The sequence below is a fragment of the Rhincodon typus genome, chromosome 28 (assembly GCF_021869965.1).
Source record: "Rhincodon typus isolate 14 chromosome 28, sRhiTyp1.1, whole genome shotgun sequence".
In the NCBI taxonomy this organism is placed as follows: domain Eukaryota; kingdom Metazoa; phylum Chordata; class Chondrichthyes; order Orectolobiformes; family Rhincodontidae; genus Rhincodon; species Rhincodon typus.
Window position 1 is genome coordinate 35,333,850 of NC_063359.1, and position 17,007 is coordinate 35,350,856.

A 17,007-nucleotide genomic window follows, 5' to 3' on the forward strand; every position below is an offset into this window, starting at 1 on the left:
ACCCGCAGTTCTTTCGGTTTTTGTTAAGAAGGCTTGTCGGTTCCTTGGGTTTATAAATAGAAGCATAAGGTATAAAAACAAGGAAGTGATGATATACCTCTACAAACCATTGATCAGATCAAATTTGAAGTGTTGTGTTCAGTTTTGGGCACCTTATTTAAGGAAGGATGTTAAAGCCCTGGAGAGAGTTCAAGGGAGTTTTACTAGAATGAAACTAGGAATGAGGGATTTTAGATATAAGGAAAGATTAGAGAGATTGGGCTTGTTATCCTTGGGGAAGAGAAGATTAAGAGGTGACCTCATTGAAGTGTTCAACATTATGAACAATTTTTGACACACTAAAGAAGGATATTCCATTTCCACTAGTTGGTAGGTCACTAACTAGGGGCTACAATTTCAAGATTGTGGAGATAAAGATAGGTGGAGGGACAGGTAGTATTGAGGAGGTGGGGAGGCTGCAGAAGGATTTGGACAGGTTAGGAGAGTGGGCAAAGAAGTGGCAGATGGAGTACAACGTGGGAAAGTGTGAGGTCATGTACTTTGGTAAGGAGAATAGAAGCATGGACTATTTTCTAAATGGGGAGAAAATTCAGAAGTCTGAAGTGCAAAGAGACTTGGGAGTTCTAGTCCATGATTCTCTCAAGGTAAACTTGCAGGTTGAGTCAGTAGTCAGAAAGGCAAATGCAATGTTGGCATTTATTTTAAGAGGACTTGAATATAAAAGCAGGGATGTACTACTGAGGCTTTAGAAGGCTCTGGTCAGGCCACATTTGGAGTATTGTATGCAGTTTTGGGCCCCATATCTCAGGAACGATGTACTGGCCCTAGAGCGGGTTCGGAGGAGGTTCACAAGAATGGTTCCAGGAATGGAAAGCTTAACATATGAGGAACGTTTGAGGACTCTGGGACTATACTCTTTGGAATTTGGAAGGATGAGGGGTGATCTAATTGAAACTTTCAGAATACTGAATGGCCTGGACAAAATGAATGTTGGGAAGATGCTTCCATTGGTAGGAGAGTCTAGGACCTGAGGGTGCAGCCTTAGAGTAAAGAGATGAGGAGAAACTTCTTCAGCCAGAGAGTGGTGAATCTACGGAATTCACTGCCATAGAAGGCTGTGGAGGCCAGGTCATTGAGTACATTTAAGACTGAGATAGGTTGGTTCTTGATGATCAAAGGGATCAAGGGTTACGGGGACAAAGCAGGAGAATGGGGTTGAGGAACCTATTAGCCATGATTGAATAGTGGTGCAGACTCGATGGGCCGAATGGCCTAATTTCTGCTCCAATGTCTTATGGTCTTAAGATTGTCAGCAAGAGAGTGAGATGAGGAGAAACTTCTTTACTTAGAGGTTGTTAGGATTTGGAATGTGTTGCCTGGGAGAGTAATGGAGGTGGATGCCATAGGAGGTTTCAAAAGAGAGCCGGAAATATATTTGAAAGTGATGAGTTTAGAGGGCTATGGAAATAGCGCTAGAGAGTGGGACTAGCTGCGTAGCTCTTTCAGGAGCCGGTACAGACACGATAGGTCAAATGGCCTCCTTCTGTACTGTAAAATAATACTATTCTATGATTCTAAGACCATTCTCTCCATCTAACAACATAGCAAAGTCAATCAGTTCCTTATAATTCCTGTCTAAACTGACAATGATGGAAATCTGAAACAAACACAGAGAATGCTGGAGGAACTCAGCAGGTCTGACAACAATAACACAGTGTGGAGCTGGAGGAACACAGCAGGCCAGGCAGCATAAGAGGAGCAGGCAAGCTGACGTTTCGGGTCGGGACCCTTCTTCAGATCTGACAGCATCTGTGCAGAGAGAAACAGAGTTAATGATTTGTATGTAGTATGACCTATTATAACGTTTCTCCTCCTTCAAGGTGGTCCATGAAACTGGAAGTTATTTTAGGCAAAAAGATAAAGTTGTCATAGTCCAAGAGGATCATTGGGCTGCTCTCTCATTAGAGAGAGAGAGATGACTGGCGATGGTTTAACCTGAGAGTCACCACTCCTCAGCCAAGGGGAGAGGTTGAGAAGGAAAGTCCTTTATAGTGACCTCCCATGGAGCTGTCCTAATATCTGGCTCAATGTTTCATTTCAGGTGATAATGTTCCCATGCAGCATCTTGGGTTATTTTACTTCTTTACCAATTGTTATTGTGCCATTGAGCTCTCGGAAATAACAGAAGTATTTGCAGAGGATACCAGGCAAAAATTTCCGTCATAAATATTTCCCTCTGTTACTGTAGAGAATTTGGGGTCTGGTAAATTCTCACGATTAGCTTCAGCTTATTTGGTAAAATAAAACAAGCACTAGGCAGGAGTCAGGGACATCTTACTTGCTCATACAGATCACTTGGAAACAACAGTAACTTACTCAACCCATCAAACCTGTTCTGACATTCGGTTAGATCCATACCTTAATCCAATTTGCCCTGTGCCCCTGGTTCTGTAATTGTTAAAGCCCATGCCTAGCTAAAGTCCATCAGTCTCAGTTTTGAAATTTCTCAATTCACTCTTAAACTCAACAGCCTTTAATGGGGAGAAAGTTCAAGGTTTCTACTGCCCTTTATTGTGAAGAAGCCATTCCTGACTTCATCCCTGAACGATCCAGTTCTAATTTCAAATCCAAACCCTCGATTTCTGGAGTTGCCCATCAACAGAACTAGTTTGTTGCTGTTTACTCCATAAACTTCTTTAGTCATCTTAAATATCCCAATGAGATAAACCCTTCATAGAACATAGAACAGTACAGGCCCTTCAGCCCATGATGTTGTCCTACTCTACGATCAAACTACTCTGCATACCCTACATTTTACTATCATCCTATCCAAGAGTTGCTTAAATGTCCCCAATGTATCTGACTCTACTACCACCGCTGGTAGTGCATTCCATGCACCCACCACTCTCTGTGTAAAGAACCTACCTCTGACATCTTCCATATCCACAGAATTTTCCACCTTAAAAAACCCGAAAGAACTGTGGATGCTGGAAATCTGAAACTATGACTGGAATTGCTGGAAAATCTCAGCAGGTCTTGCAGCATCTGTAGAGAGAAATTGGAGTTAATGTTTTGGATCTAATGACCCTTCTTCAAAATGGTGTTGTGAACAACAAGCCTAGTCTGTGTGCCCTGCCTTTATTGTTTAATCTACTGTACCTGGGTATCATTTTATTTTCAAAGGTCAGTATGTCCTTCGTGAGGTCAGGTGCCCAGAACTGAACACAAGACTCCAAATGGAGATTGAACCAGAGCTGTATGCCCAAATTTCCACGTCTTTAGTCATTCTGCCTTCTTTTGATAAAGACAATAGGAGTTTAGACAAATGGGGGAAGATCTCATAGAAATAGGATAAACACTGGAAGAATATTCCTGATGAGTGGGGAATCCGGAACAAGGGGTCACAGTTTAAAAATACAGGGTAGGCTGTTTAGGACAGAGATGAGGAGAAATTTGTTCACTCAAAGAGTTTGTTCACTATGACAGAGATTGGTTGAGGCCAAAACATTGAATGTTTTCAAGAAGGTGTTAGATGTAATTCTCAGGGCTGAAGGGATCAAGGGAGATGGGCAAAAGCAGGAACTGGGGACTGAGTTGTATGATTGGCCATGATCATATTGAATTGGGGGAACAGTCTCAAAAGGCCAAATGGCCTACTCCTGCTCCGATTTTTCAAGTTTCTAAACTTCCACTCTGCACTGGGAGTAGTTTTTTTTTAAGAAATTGCGAAATAATTATTGCAGTTTCCTTTATTTTCCCCTTTGAAACCTTGTCAAACCAAGAAAAGCCAGATTTAAGAGGCTACAATAACGAAGTGCCCATAAACAGAAGCATAGAATAATTACAAAAATAGAAATTGCTGGAAAAGCTGAGCAGGTTTGGCAGCGTCTGTGGAGAGAAATCACAGTTAACGTTTCGAGTCGAGTGACCCTTCCTCAGAACTAAACATAGAACAGTTACAATGCAGAAAGTGACCATTCAGTCCATCATGTCTCATGCTGGCTCTCTGCCAGTCCAATTAATTTCCTCCCACCTCCCTGTCTTTTCCCTGTAGCCTAGCAAATCCTCTCACATCAGAAACATTATTAACGTTTCTGCTGCATCCGCTTCCAACCACACACTGTGTGAGAAGGGTTTGGTACATGTCAACTTTGAGTGCTTGATGTCAAACATTTGAAATCAGCACCTTCCAATTCTCAATCCTTTTACCACTGGGAGCTATTCCTTCCTATCTTCTCTGTCCAGACCTTATGATCTTACTGAAACTAGAACGAGCAACATTTCCTCATGGCTGAGGAGAAAGCAGTCTACATCTTGAGTTGAAGGTGGTAGCTCGTGTCCTTCTGATTTGGTGACCATTCTTAAGTGGTGACGCTTAACTGGCTGTGACCGCACTGATGTTTCAAACCCTTGTTTCTTCTCTCCCTTCCAGGCACTGTCGCTATGGATCTACAGAACACAGAGTGCCGCTCATCCAGTGGCGCCACATTGACCTTGCCTTCAGAAAATGGAGCAGGAAGTAGGAGGCCCAGCATCGGGCCTGTCCTGGAGATCGCTGACACTGCTGTCATCTTACCATGTGACCTCTTAAGTGATCAATCAGAGGACGAGGCCAATCCATCTGATGATGACAGCCTACCTGCCCCTGAGTGAGTATCCACCTTCAAGTGATGATCCTCAACAAATAACAGCAGTATTGAAAGGCAATAGGTTTGGCCTGAAGGCCTTGCCGTTTATACTAGCATTCGGTACTTGAGTCATGAGTTGGTCGAAGAATGGTTTGGAACAATGGACAATTTTACATGTTGCAGCTGTATAGAACTTTAGTTAGGCCACGTTCTGAATATTGTGTACAGTTCTGGTGGCCACTCTACAAGAAGGAGATGGAGACTTTGGAGTGGGTACAAAAGTGGTTTATCAGCATGTTGCTTGGTTTGGAGAATATTAGTTATGAGGAGAGATTGGACCAACCCAGTTTGTTTTCACTTGAATGTCGAAGGATGAGGGGTGACATGATAGAAGTTTACAAAATTATGAGAGACATGGATAGAACGGATAATTGGAATCTTTTTCCCGGGGGAAAATGTCAATTACCAGGGACATAAGGTTAAGGTAAAAGGGGATAAGTTTAAAGGAGATGTGAGAGGGAGATTTTTACGTAGATGATGGTAGGTGCCTTTGAATGTGTTGCCAGAGGAGGTGGTAGAAGCAGATAGAATAGCAATGTAAAGAACCTCCCTCTCACATCTCCTTTAAACTTATCCCCTTTTACCTTAACCCTATGCCCCTAGTAACTGACATTTTTCCCCTGGGAAAAAGATTCCAATCATCCATTCTAACCATGTCTCTCATAATTTTGTAAACCTCTATCATGTCAACCCTCATCCTTCGGCATTCAGGTAAAAACATACTGAGTTTGTCCAATCTCTCCTCATAACTAATACTCTCCAAACCAAGCAACATAGAAGCAGATAAAATAGTAATGTGTAAGAGGCATCTTGATTGATATGTGAATAGACAGGGAATAGAGGGATACAGACTGCATGGAGGCAAAACATTTTTAATTTAGAAAGGCATCATTTGTCAGCACAGTCTTGGTGGGCCAAAGGGCCTGTTCCTATACTGTACTGTAATTTGTTCTTGTTCTTCAGCTGAATGCTGTCATCCAGTTTAAGGGCTTAGATAACATGAATCACAAACTTTCTCTCGGACACCTGAGATTAGAGTGTTTTTACTATTCTCCTTGAATGACAATTTATTTCCCCAAGCATGCCTTTGTATAGGCACCTCCTGACTCCATGACCAACCTAGGATGGATGTATATGTCCCAGTGGCCTGTGTGCTTTTGTCTTTTCAGAATGTTAATCTCCACTGTGCTCCCATTGCAGCGTGCAGCTGTATAGTAAGTGAAGGCTTCAACTAAACAGGGAATAGGATTTGTGTCAGTGTTAACTGATATAAAGTGTGTGTGTATTTGATCACAATGCAGTGTTCAAGTTTGAAGGTGCTTTTTAACTTGTTATGACCAGGTAAGGAGGGGGAATCAACTCCCCTCTTTTTAACTGCTCTCTCAGCTGGTCACATTAAATACTATTTTTTAAGCAGCTATTGGGTTTCAATTAACATATAGTTCTCTTGAAAACAAAGGAACCATTTACCAAAGTTGTTTTTGAATGAAAGAAAGAAATCTTTTACTATTTATTAACTCCATGAAAAAAAAACATGACATCAAACATGCACATGATCATAGGTAACAAGTTTAAAAAGGAGAGAATCTTTTGCAGACGGGGAGAATAAAGGTTAATGCAGATAACCAGTCCATATATTCCTCGAAGTGTTAGTTTCTGAATCTGTGACCACAGTTGTTCAATAATGGGCTTTTATCCTTGGTTTGTGTGAAGTCTGTAGTATCTTTGTGTTCTTAGGAAATGGTTGTTTTCCCAAGTTGCTTTTTGATAACAAAATTCTGAGATGATGACAGAAACATTCAGGGAGAGACAGAGTTCCTGCTCTTATTACCATAAATTCGCTTTACCTTCTCTCTGTACTGCTGCTTAAAAGCAGCTATTGAAATACATTTCAGTGTGTATTACAGAGCCGAGCTCCATTGTCTTTACAATCTGGCAATTTGGCAAGCAAACCATTCATCTTCCAGTCTGTGAAATTATCCTATACATCAGAAATCACCTGGTTTGATGTCTTCAGATAAAACTATACTTTCAGTTCAGATGCTCAAGTTTGATAGTATGATTTGATAGTCTATATTTATTGCTATTGTAACTGTTTACTGTGTGAACAGCCAATTACAGGGCAGATAGTGCTTAAATAATCTAATTGAATAGGTGGAAATCACAATTCGTGTGGATGAAAGAGTATTTGAGGAATATTTTGTTTGTTGAATTTTAAAAGGCACCTTAATAAGATGCCAAATGAGAAGATTATTATGTAAGTTATGGTTAGGGTCTAGGAAGAGGAGTCAAATATCATTTGAGTTGCTGGGATTTCGGTACGTCCTACAGATCTGTGGTGCCACCTCCTTTGTTTTCCATTTATATAAAATGTTTGGACAGACACCCAAAAGCAGTAGCTTTGAAGTTTGCTGCTTGTACCAAGTTAGGAAGCACCGTAAACAGTGAGGAACAATCATCAAGATAGTGGATTGATTCTGAGCTTGGCAAAGTTCTCTCGGGTTTTAAGTCCACATACGCATTTTAAACTGAACACTGAGATTCTGCATTTATTTTAGCAGAGGGCAGAAAGGCTACAGGTCATAAACAAAAGATAAAGCAAAAGCTGGCGGCATTTTTAAAATCTGAAATGGATCAAAGCAACAAATCAAAGAACATGAAACAGAAACTGAGGTCCTAATGAACAATTTTATTTAAGTCCTCAGCAAGATTGAAGCAAAAAAGGCGCTAGGCAGCACTCATTGCAGGAAAAATGCTATCAATATACGGTGAAGAAAACATCACTAAAACGTAAAACATATAGACAAGGGAGCAGTGAGAACTTTGGGAGCACAGATATTTAACTGGGAAATTAAAATTGTAAAGAAGGCAAATGGAATTCCTAAATTCAATCAGGAGGAAATTAAATATGAGCCCTAAAAATTATTGTTAATTTTTTTATGAGATAGATGCAGGTCAGCTTGTGGAAAGAAATATCAAATATAGCTCTGGCAAGCCCCATTAAGAGAAACTTAATTAGAGGCAGGAGGAGAGCACAGTGAAGGGTCACTAGAATTATACCCAGAATTTAAGCTTTGAGCAAGACTTGAGAAGTTGCTCTTTAATTCTCTTGAACAGAGAGGAATTTAGAGGAGTTTAAATAGATGAAAGATAATGGGTTAGTGGAGAATTATTTTTGCTGACTGATAAATCAATAACTAGAGGGCGTAGTCTCAATGTTATGGACAGGGGAATGATAAAGGATGTTAGAGGAGTCTTCACAAGAGAGGATTATTTGAACATATTTAGCCTTTGAGGTAATTCACTTCAATCCCTGCAGTTGGAGTTACAGAATTTTAATACTGGCATAAAATCGACACTAGAGAACAAATTACAGAGCAATTTATGTTATCCAACACCCCACCAACTGAAATCTTCTATATCGACTCCCCTCCACACAACCAGGAGGCACTGTTACTGCAGCAAATAGTGATGTTGTCAGTCTCAGCTAGTTGCAGATGAACTAGCTGAAGACTGAAGTAATTTTTCCTCAGCTTTTACAATAGAAAGAGTCACAGTTGGGGAACCTCTGGGCTTCTGTAAGTTGCAGTGTAAGTCACATTTTTGTTCAATTTACCATGAACCACAATGGGTTAACCAGCACTTTAAATTTACCAGCACCATCCAGTCTTGTTGCGTGCCAGACAGTGCAAATTTCACTGTGAAATGGAATTGAATTTGGAAAGGGGCTGAGTATAATCGGATATGGACAAAGGTATGGAAAGATGGAGTTTTAAAAAACTAGTACACACATGATGGGTTGAGTAACCTCTTGGGCTGGTATCTGTGATTTTTGTTCGTATTGCAATAAGGAAACCCTCTGCTATTTTTGCCTTGTGTTCCATTTGCCTTTCAGTTATTTTTTTCTTTAGTGGTTCACACTGAACAGACATAATCTCATTTGCCCATAATTATCAAATTCTACACTGAAATGTGTACAGTTCGTCACGACCTGTGGGAGACAGATTTGGCTGTATGTGCAGCATGAATCATTTTATTTGCTTAAAATTTACAATGTAATTATGTTCAGTTTCATCATAAAGTAATCTGTGGGTCAGGACTACTTCAATCTGTTTTTATTCCTGCATGTAGAGTTTAATTAGTCTATAATGTGTTGTCAGACAGAAAGCATTGATGCTGGTTTAGGGAGAGTTGTTTATTGACATGTTGTTTTGTGATTTCCCATGGCTGCATTGCATTCTACATCATTTATAACATCTGCCATAAGGAAATACAGGCAGCAGGTATGATTATTTTGAAGGCTAATTGGCTGAACAATTTGTCATTTGGTCTTACAGAACTCAAGTATTGCTGGAAAAAGACACATTTTGTTGAAGCTTTCCATTTCCACTCATCAAGACAATTCGCAAGAACGCCAATATAGGGGGAAAGCACCATTTATACTGCATGAGAGGAGAGAGCTGATTGTTTGGCATTTGGACTCTTGCAAATTGTCCATTCGGTGCAAATCGGTGCTTTCTTCATGCCCTTTTAAACTCAACCCTTTTCCAATACTTATTCAATTCCATGTCACAATCTTGAGAAACCGAGGCCAGACAGTGAGTGTAGATTTGGGACAAATGCAGCCTCATGTTTATTTCCTTTTTTATCCTTTGCACGTAGCAATCCCTTTGAATAAATGAAATCACCAGTGATCATGGCAGTGCCCTCTTATCAGAAAATAATGACAGTGTAAGAAGGTGTGCTGAGAGCTCATTCCACCATTTACAGTGCCGCTGTGTATTTCACTGTCAGCATCACAGAAAACCATGATCAAACTGTAAAGTTTTCTGTTCCAGAAGATTGCATTTTGAGAGTTGTTCCAGTTAAGATGTAAGTAAAGCATTCCTGTATTACAGGAATCAATCCAGAGAAGAGATATTATGCTCAGAACATTGAATGTCTGGTTCTGGGGAAAGGCTGGAGAAACACAGGCATATTAGCCATTCACCAGGACAACACCTTCCAAATCTGTGACCTCTACCATCTAGAAGGACAAGGGGAGCAGATATGTGGGAACACCACCCCCTTCCCAAGTTCCCCTCCATCCCCTCCAAGCCACTCGCCATCCTGACTTGGAAATATACCAACGTTCCTTCTCTGTCACTGGGTCAAAATCTTAGAATTCCCTCCCTTAATGGCATTGTGAGGGTTCCCATACTCCAAGGACTGCAGTGGTTCAAAAAGGCAGCTCACCACCACTGTCTCAAGGGGAACTAGGGATGGGCAATAAATGCTAAGTGAGGTGGTCGTAGTGAGGTGTATTTCACAGACAATGAATGAAATCTGGAATATTACTTTAAATGAAACAGCAAGAGAAGAACTGATGAAAGATAATTTTGGATAAATTAAATTCTTCTTGAGAAAAAGAATGATCTTGGAATTTGGAGATAGTCAATCAGGTAAAAGAAAACACTGGAATCAACAGTGACACGAGTGTTGTTTTTATTAACTTGCTGGATGTGGGTACCCCTGGCATTGCCAGCATTTATTGCCCGTCCCTGGTTAGCTGCCCTTGAGAAGACAATGGTCAGCTGCCTTCTTAAACTGCTGCAATCCATGTGCTGTAGGTAGACCTACAAGGCCCTTAGGGAGGCAATTCCAGGATGTTGACCCAGCGAAACTGCAAGAGTGGCGATATATGTCCAAGTCAGGATGGTGACAGGTGTAGAGGGGAACTTGCAGGTAATGACATTCCCATGTATTTGCCACCCTTGACCTTCTAGATGGAAGTGGTCTTGGGTTTGGAAGGTGCTGTCTGAGGATCCTTGGTGAATTCTGCCGTGCATCTTGTAAATAGTACACACTGCTGCTGAGTGTCGGTGGCGGAGGGAGTGGATGCTTGTGGATGTGGTGCCAATCAAGCGGGCTACTTTGTCCTGGATGGTGTCAGACTTCTTGAGTGTTGTTGGAGGTGCAGCCATCCTGGAATATGAGGAGTATTCTGATTGAAAGATCTTCGGGGTTTTCTAGATGGTTGACAATGGCTCAAATGACCTTTCTCTCTCTATCATTTTTCAGCTTGCCAATGGGAAATGGTGCAGTGCAAAAGCTGGACTTTCTTGTAGGCATCAGAACCCTGGAGTTAGGGAGGAAAGGTGGTCCTGAAAGTGTATTTGACAGGATCTGAAGTGAAGTGTGTGGTTTCTCCTATGGTCACCTAACTGATGGGCTGAGGAGTGGCAGATGGAGTTTAATTTAGATCGATGTGAGGTGCTGCATTTTGGAAAGGCAAATCAGGGCAGGACTTATACACTTAATGGTAAGGTCCTGGAGAGTATTGCTGAACAAAGGGACCTTGCAGTGCAGGTTCATAGTTCATTGAAATTGGAGTCACAGGTAGACAGGATAGTGAAGAAGGCATTTGGTATGCTTGTCTTTATTGGTCAGTGTACTGAGTATAGGAGTTGGGAGGTTATATTGCAGCTCTACAGGACATTGGTTATGCCACTTTTGGAATACTGCGTTCAATTCTCATCTCCCTGCTATAGGAAGGGTGTTGTGAAACTTGAAAGGGTTCAGAAAAGATTTACAAGGTTGTTGCCAGGGCTGGACGGTTTGAGCTATAGGGAGAGGCTGAATAGGCTGGGGATATTTTCCCCTCGAGCCCAGAGGCTGAGGGGTGACCTTTATAGAGGTTTATAAAATCATGAGTGGCATAGAGAGGGTGAATAGCCAAGGTCTTTTCCCCAGGATAGAGTCCAAAACTAGAGGGCATAGGTTTAAGGTGAGAGGGAAAAGATTTAAAAGGGACCTAAGAGGCATCGTTTCCACATAGAGGATGGTGAGAGTATGAAACGAGCTGCCAGAGGAAGTGGTGGAGGCTGGTACAATTACAACATTTAAAAGCATCTGGATGGGTACATGAATAGGAAGGCTTTAGAGGGATATGGACAAAATGCTGACAAATGGGACCAGATTAATTTAGGATATCTGGTTGGCCTGCGTGAGTTGGACTGAAGGCTCTGTTTCTGTGCTGTACATCTCTATGACTGCTACTGAGCCTTCCACTCAATGAAGGACAGAAGGTGGGTTTCGATGCTGCCAGTCAGAAAACCAGATAGCACCACCGAGTGAAGTGGGCTCTGCTGAGGCATGTAGGGGTTCAAGAAAATGTCTAAAAACATGGAGGGTACTTCAGAGTGGGGAGTGAGAGGGTGGAACCAATTGGATGGGGATCCAGGAGAATGAGAGAGAGTGTGTGTGTGTGTGTGTGTGTGTGTGTGTATTGTCCATTCGCTGATTCAACCTACACAAGAACACAGAAGAATAAACCTGGCATTAATTCAATGCTGTCAATATCGTGATTTATGAATAGCCCTGACCCAGAATCTAGAGATAAAAGTGATGATCACATCATTCACCAACCTCTGCATTTAGCTCGTTTTTATTGCATTGAAATGTGTTCATTTATTCCTCAACAGCTATAGGCTACACACAATCTATTTTATTGATATTAATCTGGTTTTATTAAATAAGTAGTACCCCATATCTACATAGGAATGATCATTTATTTATTATGAATCTCTGGTAGGAGAAATAAATTTATAAATTATACAGTTATACAACACAAATAAAACCATTTAGCTGATCTACCAATGATAATTCATCAAATATTATTAACCCACACCCCTGCTTTGTGCCTACAGCCTAATAAATGTTTGCCTTTTAATGAGAAAGACAATTCCCTTTTTAAAAAATCTGAAATTAGAGGTGTGTAATTTTGTTTTCCCTTCTTTATTCATCCATGGTGTTTGGGTGTAATTTTCTGGTCCTGCAATTACTGCTTATTCCTGGTTGTCCATAAGAAGGTGGTGAGCTGCCTTTCTGAACTGTTGTGCTCGTATTAATCTGGTAAATCTTCTCTGAACTGCTTCCGATGTAATTACATCCTGCTTTAAATACAGAGGCCAACACTGCACATACTATTCCTGATGTGATCTCACTGATGCTCTTGTGTTGCTGAAGCATAACCTCTCTACTTTTGTATTGAGGTCCCCTTGAAATAAACAAGAACATTCTGTTAATTTTCCTCATTACTTGCTGTACCTGCATACTAACCATGTGAAATTCATTCACAAGGACACCCATATCCCTCTGCAACTCAGAGTTCTGCAAACTTGCACAATTTAGATAATATGCTATTTTATTCCTCCTGCCAAAATGGTCATGTTGTATTTCATTTGCCATGCCCTTAACCTATCTAGTTCCCTTTTTAGGCTCCTTATACCCGCTTCACAATTTACTTTTCCTTTTCAGGGCAAATTTAACAACCACCCCTTCTGTCCCTTCATCCAAGTCATTTATATAAATTGTAAAAGGTTCAGGCTTGAGTGCTGATCCCTGTGGCACACCATCATTACTTCTTGTCAACCAGATAATTAACCATCATGTCTACTCTTCGTTTCCCGTTAGCGAGCCAATCTTTTATCCAGGCCCATACATTTTCCTGTAAACCATAAGATTTTATTCTCCTCAATAATCTTGGCACATTATCAAAATCTTTCTGGAAATATAAGTTTAGTACATCCACATGTTCCCTTTTATCCACAGCACAGGTTACTTCTTCTTGCAACTCCAATATGTTGTTTAAATATGGTTTTACTTTTATAAAACCACGTTGCTTATCCTGATTATCTTGAACTTCTCTAAGTGTCCTGCTACAACATATTTAATAATAGCTCCTAACATTTTCGCCAGAACAGCCATTAAGCTAACTGGCCTGTACTTTCTTGCTTTTTGTCTCCCTCCCATTTTGTCTAAAGAAGTGCATTCACTATTTTCCAATCTAATGGAACCTTCTCCACATTGAGGGAAATCTGTAAAATTATTTATCAAAATTGCCATCGCCTATCAAACTCGATACTACTTTTAAGACAAAGTCTTATGTTGAAATCCTTCAGGACCCAAATGCTTGGTAGCTCGCAGTTCCAACAAGTTGGTCAGTACCATTTCCCTGGTGATTGAATCTTTCTCATGTTCCTCTATTTCTTCTATTTCCTAATGTAAATCAAGATTGGAAGTCACACGACACAGGTTATAGTCCAACAGGTTTCTTTGAAATCACAAGCCTTCGGAGCGCTGCCCCTTCGTCAGGTGAAGTGAATTTGGGCTTGTGATTTCAAATAAACCTGTTGGCCTATAATCTGGTGTTGTGTGACTTCTGACCTTGCCCACCCCAGTCCAACACCAGCACCTCCACATCAGTGTGAAGCAATTTCAGGAATGTTCCTACATGGACCACAACAACTGGATCGTCTCCCTCCCACTGTAAGTTCCTCTCCAGCCCTGAGTAGATGTCCTAAAACCTGGCACTGGGCAACTACTGCAACTTTCTGGACTCTCACTCTTTGCTGCGGAGAACAATGTCAATGCTCCTCACTAACCCAACCACCACTACACTCCTGTGTTGCTCCTGCCATTTAAATGGCTGCCTGTACCATGGTGCCAATGCCAATTACACATATCAACCCTGCAGAGTTCACTCTCGCCCAACCAGATGTAAAAAAAGGATGAAGTGTTTTACACAGCGAGCCCACATGACTAGGAATGCAATCCCTGAACTGCTGGAGGAAGCCAATTTAAGAGCATCCATAACTGGGAAGTTAAGGCACCCATCCCCTCACTTAGCCTGGTCTTCCAGGACCTGGTAGAATTGTCTTCTCAGCTGAGTTAAAAGCCTCTCTGGTGTTTCTAACAGGTAGACTTGATACCTTATTAAGACACGATGAAGACCAGCCTCTCTCCAACAAATGTCTTCGAAGACTCATAGATACTCACAATGCAGAAGGTGACATTTAGTCCATCATGCCCTTTGAAAGAGCTATCCAATTAGTCCCACTCCTCTTCACATGCCCCATCGCTTTGCACATGATTCCATGGAGCAGGGAAGGTTAAGGAGGAGATTTAAAAGACGCATTCAAGTACCTTGATACAGTAAGTAGGGAGAAACTGTTTCTCATGGCAGAAGGTCAGTAACCAGAGATCATAGATTTAAAATAATTGGCAACGGGACCAGAAAGTGAGAAGAGGAGAATTCATTATACACAGCGAATTGTTATGGTCAGGAACACACTGTCTCACAGAATGGTTGAAAACGATTTAAGAACTTTCTTAAGCTGGAAAATCCTGTGCAATTCAGGTAACCCTTGGGGAGCTAAAATTAGACAGAATATGGATTGACATTCCACGGAAACACATCAGATCCATCATCGTGTTAGGGTTAGAGACAAATTGCAGCATTATCACATAGGTCTCTAATTAGTGAAGTAAATGTTTAGGTTTTGTCCCTGTGAGATATGAGCTAACTTATTAAAACCATAACAGAACTCAACAGGGTGGACACAATAAATATTTTAGAGAGAGGAGGGAGCCCACCCATCCTCCCTCCCGCCTCCTTGACTTGACACAACCTGTCCATCTTCTCTCCCACTTATCCACCCCTCCTATCCCACTGACCAATCCCCACCACTCCCTACCTGCACTACCTATCATCATCCCAACTACCTCCCAAGCCCCACCCCTCCTCTCTCTATTTACTTCCGAACTCCCATCCCCCTCCCCCATTTCTGAAGAAGAGTCCCGACCCGAAACGTCAACTTTCCTGCTCCTCTGATGCTGCCTGGCCTGCTGTATTCCTCCGGCCCCACACTGTGTTATCTCAGACTCCATCGTCGGCAGTTCTTACTATCTCAATAAATATTTTGTTGTGTCAGAAACTGGAACAGTGGCATACATTTACAATTAGAGCAAGGCCAGCAAGTGATGAAATTAAGAAGTTTTTTTTTTAAAGCACAAGGGCTGAGTGGTAATTTGGAACTTCTACCACAAGACTGCAGGATGCTGGGTCAGTTGAAATCTTGAAGACAGGGATATGTAGAATTTTGCAGGGGTTAAGGTAACTGAAAGATATGGAGCCAAGACAAGTAAATGCTATTGAGAAACAGATCAGTAGGAGGACGTGAAGAGAGTAGAGGAGCTTTAAAGACCTGCTCCTGTTCCTCTTCTCCCAAAGTCAAAATGTGATCGATCTAATAACCAGGAAGGAAATGAGGCAATGCTCAATGTTCTCTCAAATAAAGAAACATAATCCAGGAGAAATGTTTCAGTTCAGGACGCTAATGTTGGACAATGTTGATGAATATGAGGAACCTGAAGAATTAGCTTCTGATACTGAGCCCCTCAGATACTTACGCTCAGGTAGCTTATGAATCCAGAAGAATAGTATTCCTCAGTTTCTGACTGAACATCAGCCCTGTATTTCTGATCTTTGGCTCCCTGGTTTGAAGGGGAACAGGGCAGGTCAAGGGAGCTTGTGGCACCCGTACTAGCTTTAACCAATGTGGCCATCCACAGGTGGAGGCACTTGGCAGCTGAGGGGGTCTTTCGGCATCACTGCCTGGCTGTCTAACCAGCTGTGCCCCGCTGTTCCCTGGTCTAGAAAGCACACGGTGTTGGCTTGAGGCCTTCAGGAACCAGGGACTGGAGTGTAACAACAATCCTCGGATTATTATTTGAAACTGATTCCAAAGGGATTGGGACTTCTTCTTCCAGTAAACCAGCGATGCCTTGAGCAGAAAGGGCATTTTACACCACTTCGCTTTTTTATGGGTAAATTGCAGTTGAATCAAAATCAGGGTAAGAAATCTCATGAAAGGGGAAGAACTGCTCATATTTGTTGAGCATGTAAATACCTCGATTCACTGGAACGTCACAATCCATTCTATCTCTATGCCATGGTCAGTTCGACTTGGCCACACAGTCTATAAAGACAGCAGTATTGGAATGTACCCAATGTGTTATTGCTATTAGTTCTGAAATTTAATGATGTGATTTGGTGCATTTTCATTTTATGATGGAGAAGTCATCAATGGGCACATTCTGCGAGTCAATCTATTTTTTTCCCTTGGAACTGTTATCCTCTGAAAATTGCCAAAGTGTTTTGGATCTGTCCAGGTAGCCCCACTAAGTCGACTCAATGGCACCATCTTGGGGTTGGAAGGATTCCTGTTTTTGAGAGAAACCTTGCTTGCTTTAACACACAAGTATATAGACCTCTCAATGATCTCAGAATGTCCCAAATCATTTTACAAGCAAATAAAGTCCTTTTGAAGTGGAGTCACACTGTCATAAAGAAAACGCAACTGCCAACTTGTGCACAGAAAGCTCCCCCAGAAAGTGACTTTAAAAAAAAACGAGAGAACTGCGAATGCTGGAAATCAGAATCAAAAACAGATGCTGAGGTGAAACCCTTTAGCTGTTCTTTGAAAGACGGCCATGA

General features: G+C 41.5%; 1 protein-coding gene across 1 annotated transcript in view; it reads left to right on the forward strand.

Moving 5' to 3' along the window:
• kcnt1b (potassium sodium-activated channel subfamily T member 1b) overlaps positions 1-17,007 on the forward strand; it is a 345,244-nt gene that overhangs the window by 272,308 nt on the left and 55,929 nt on the right. Inside the window, 1 exon segment of the mRNA XM_048613616.1 lies at positions 4,433-4,649. Within this exon segment, the coding sequence (XP_048469573.1) occupies positions 4,433-4,649 (217 nt within the window).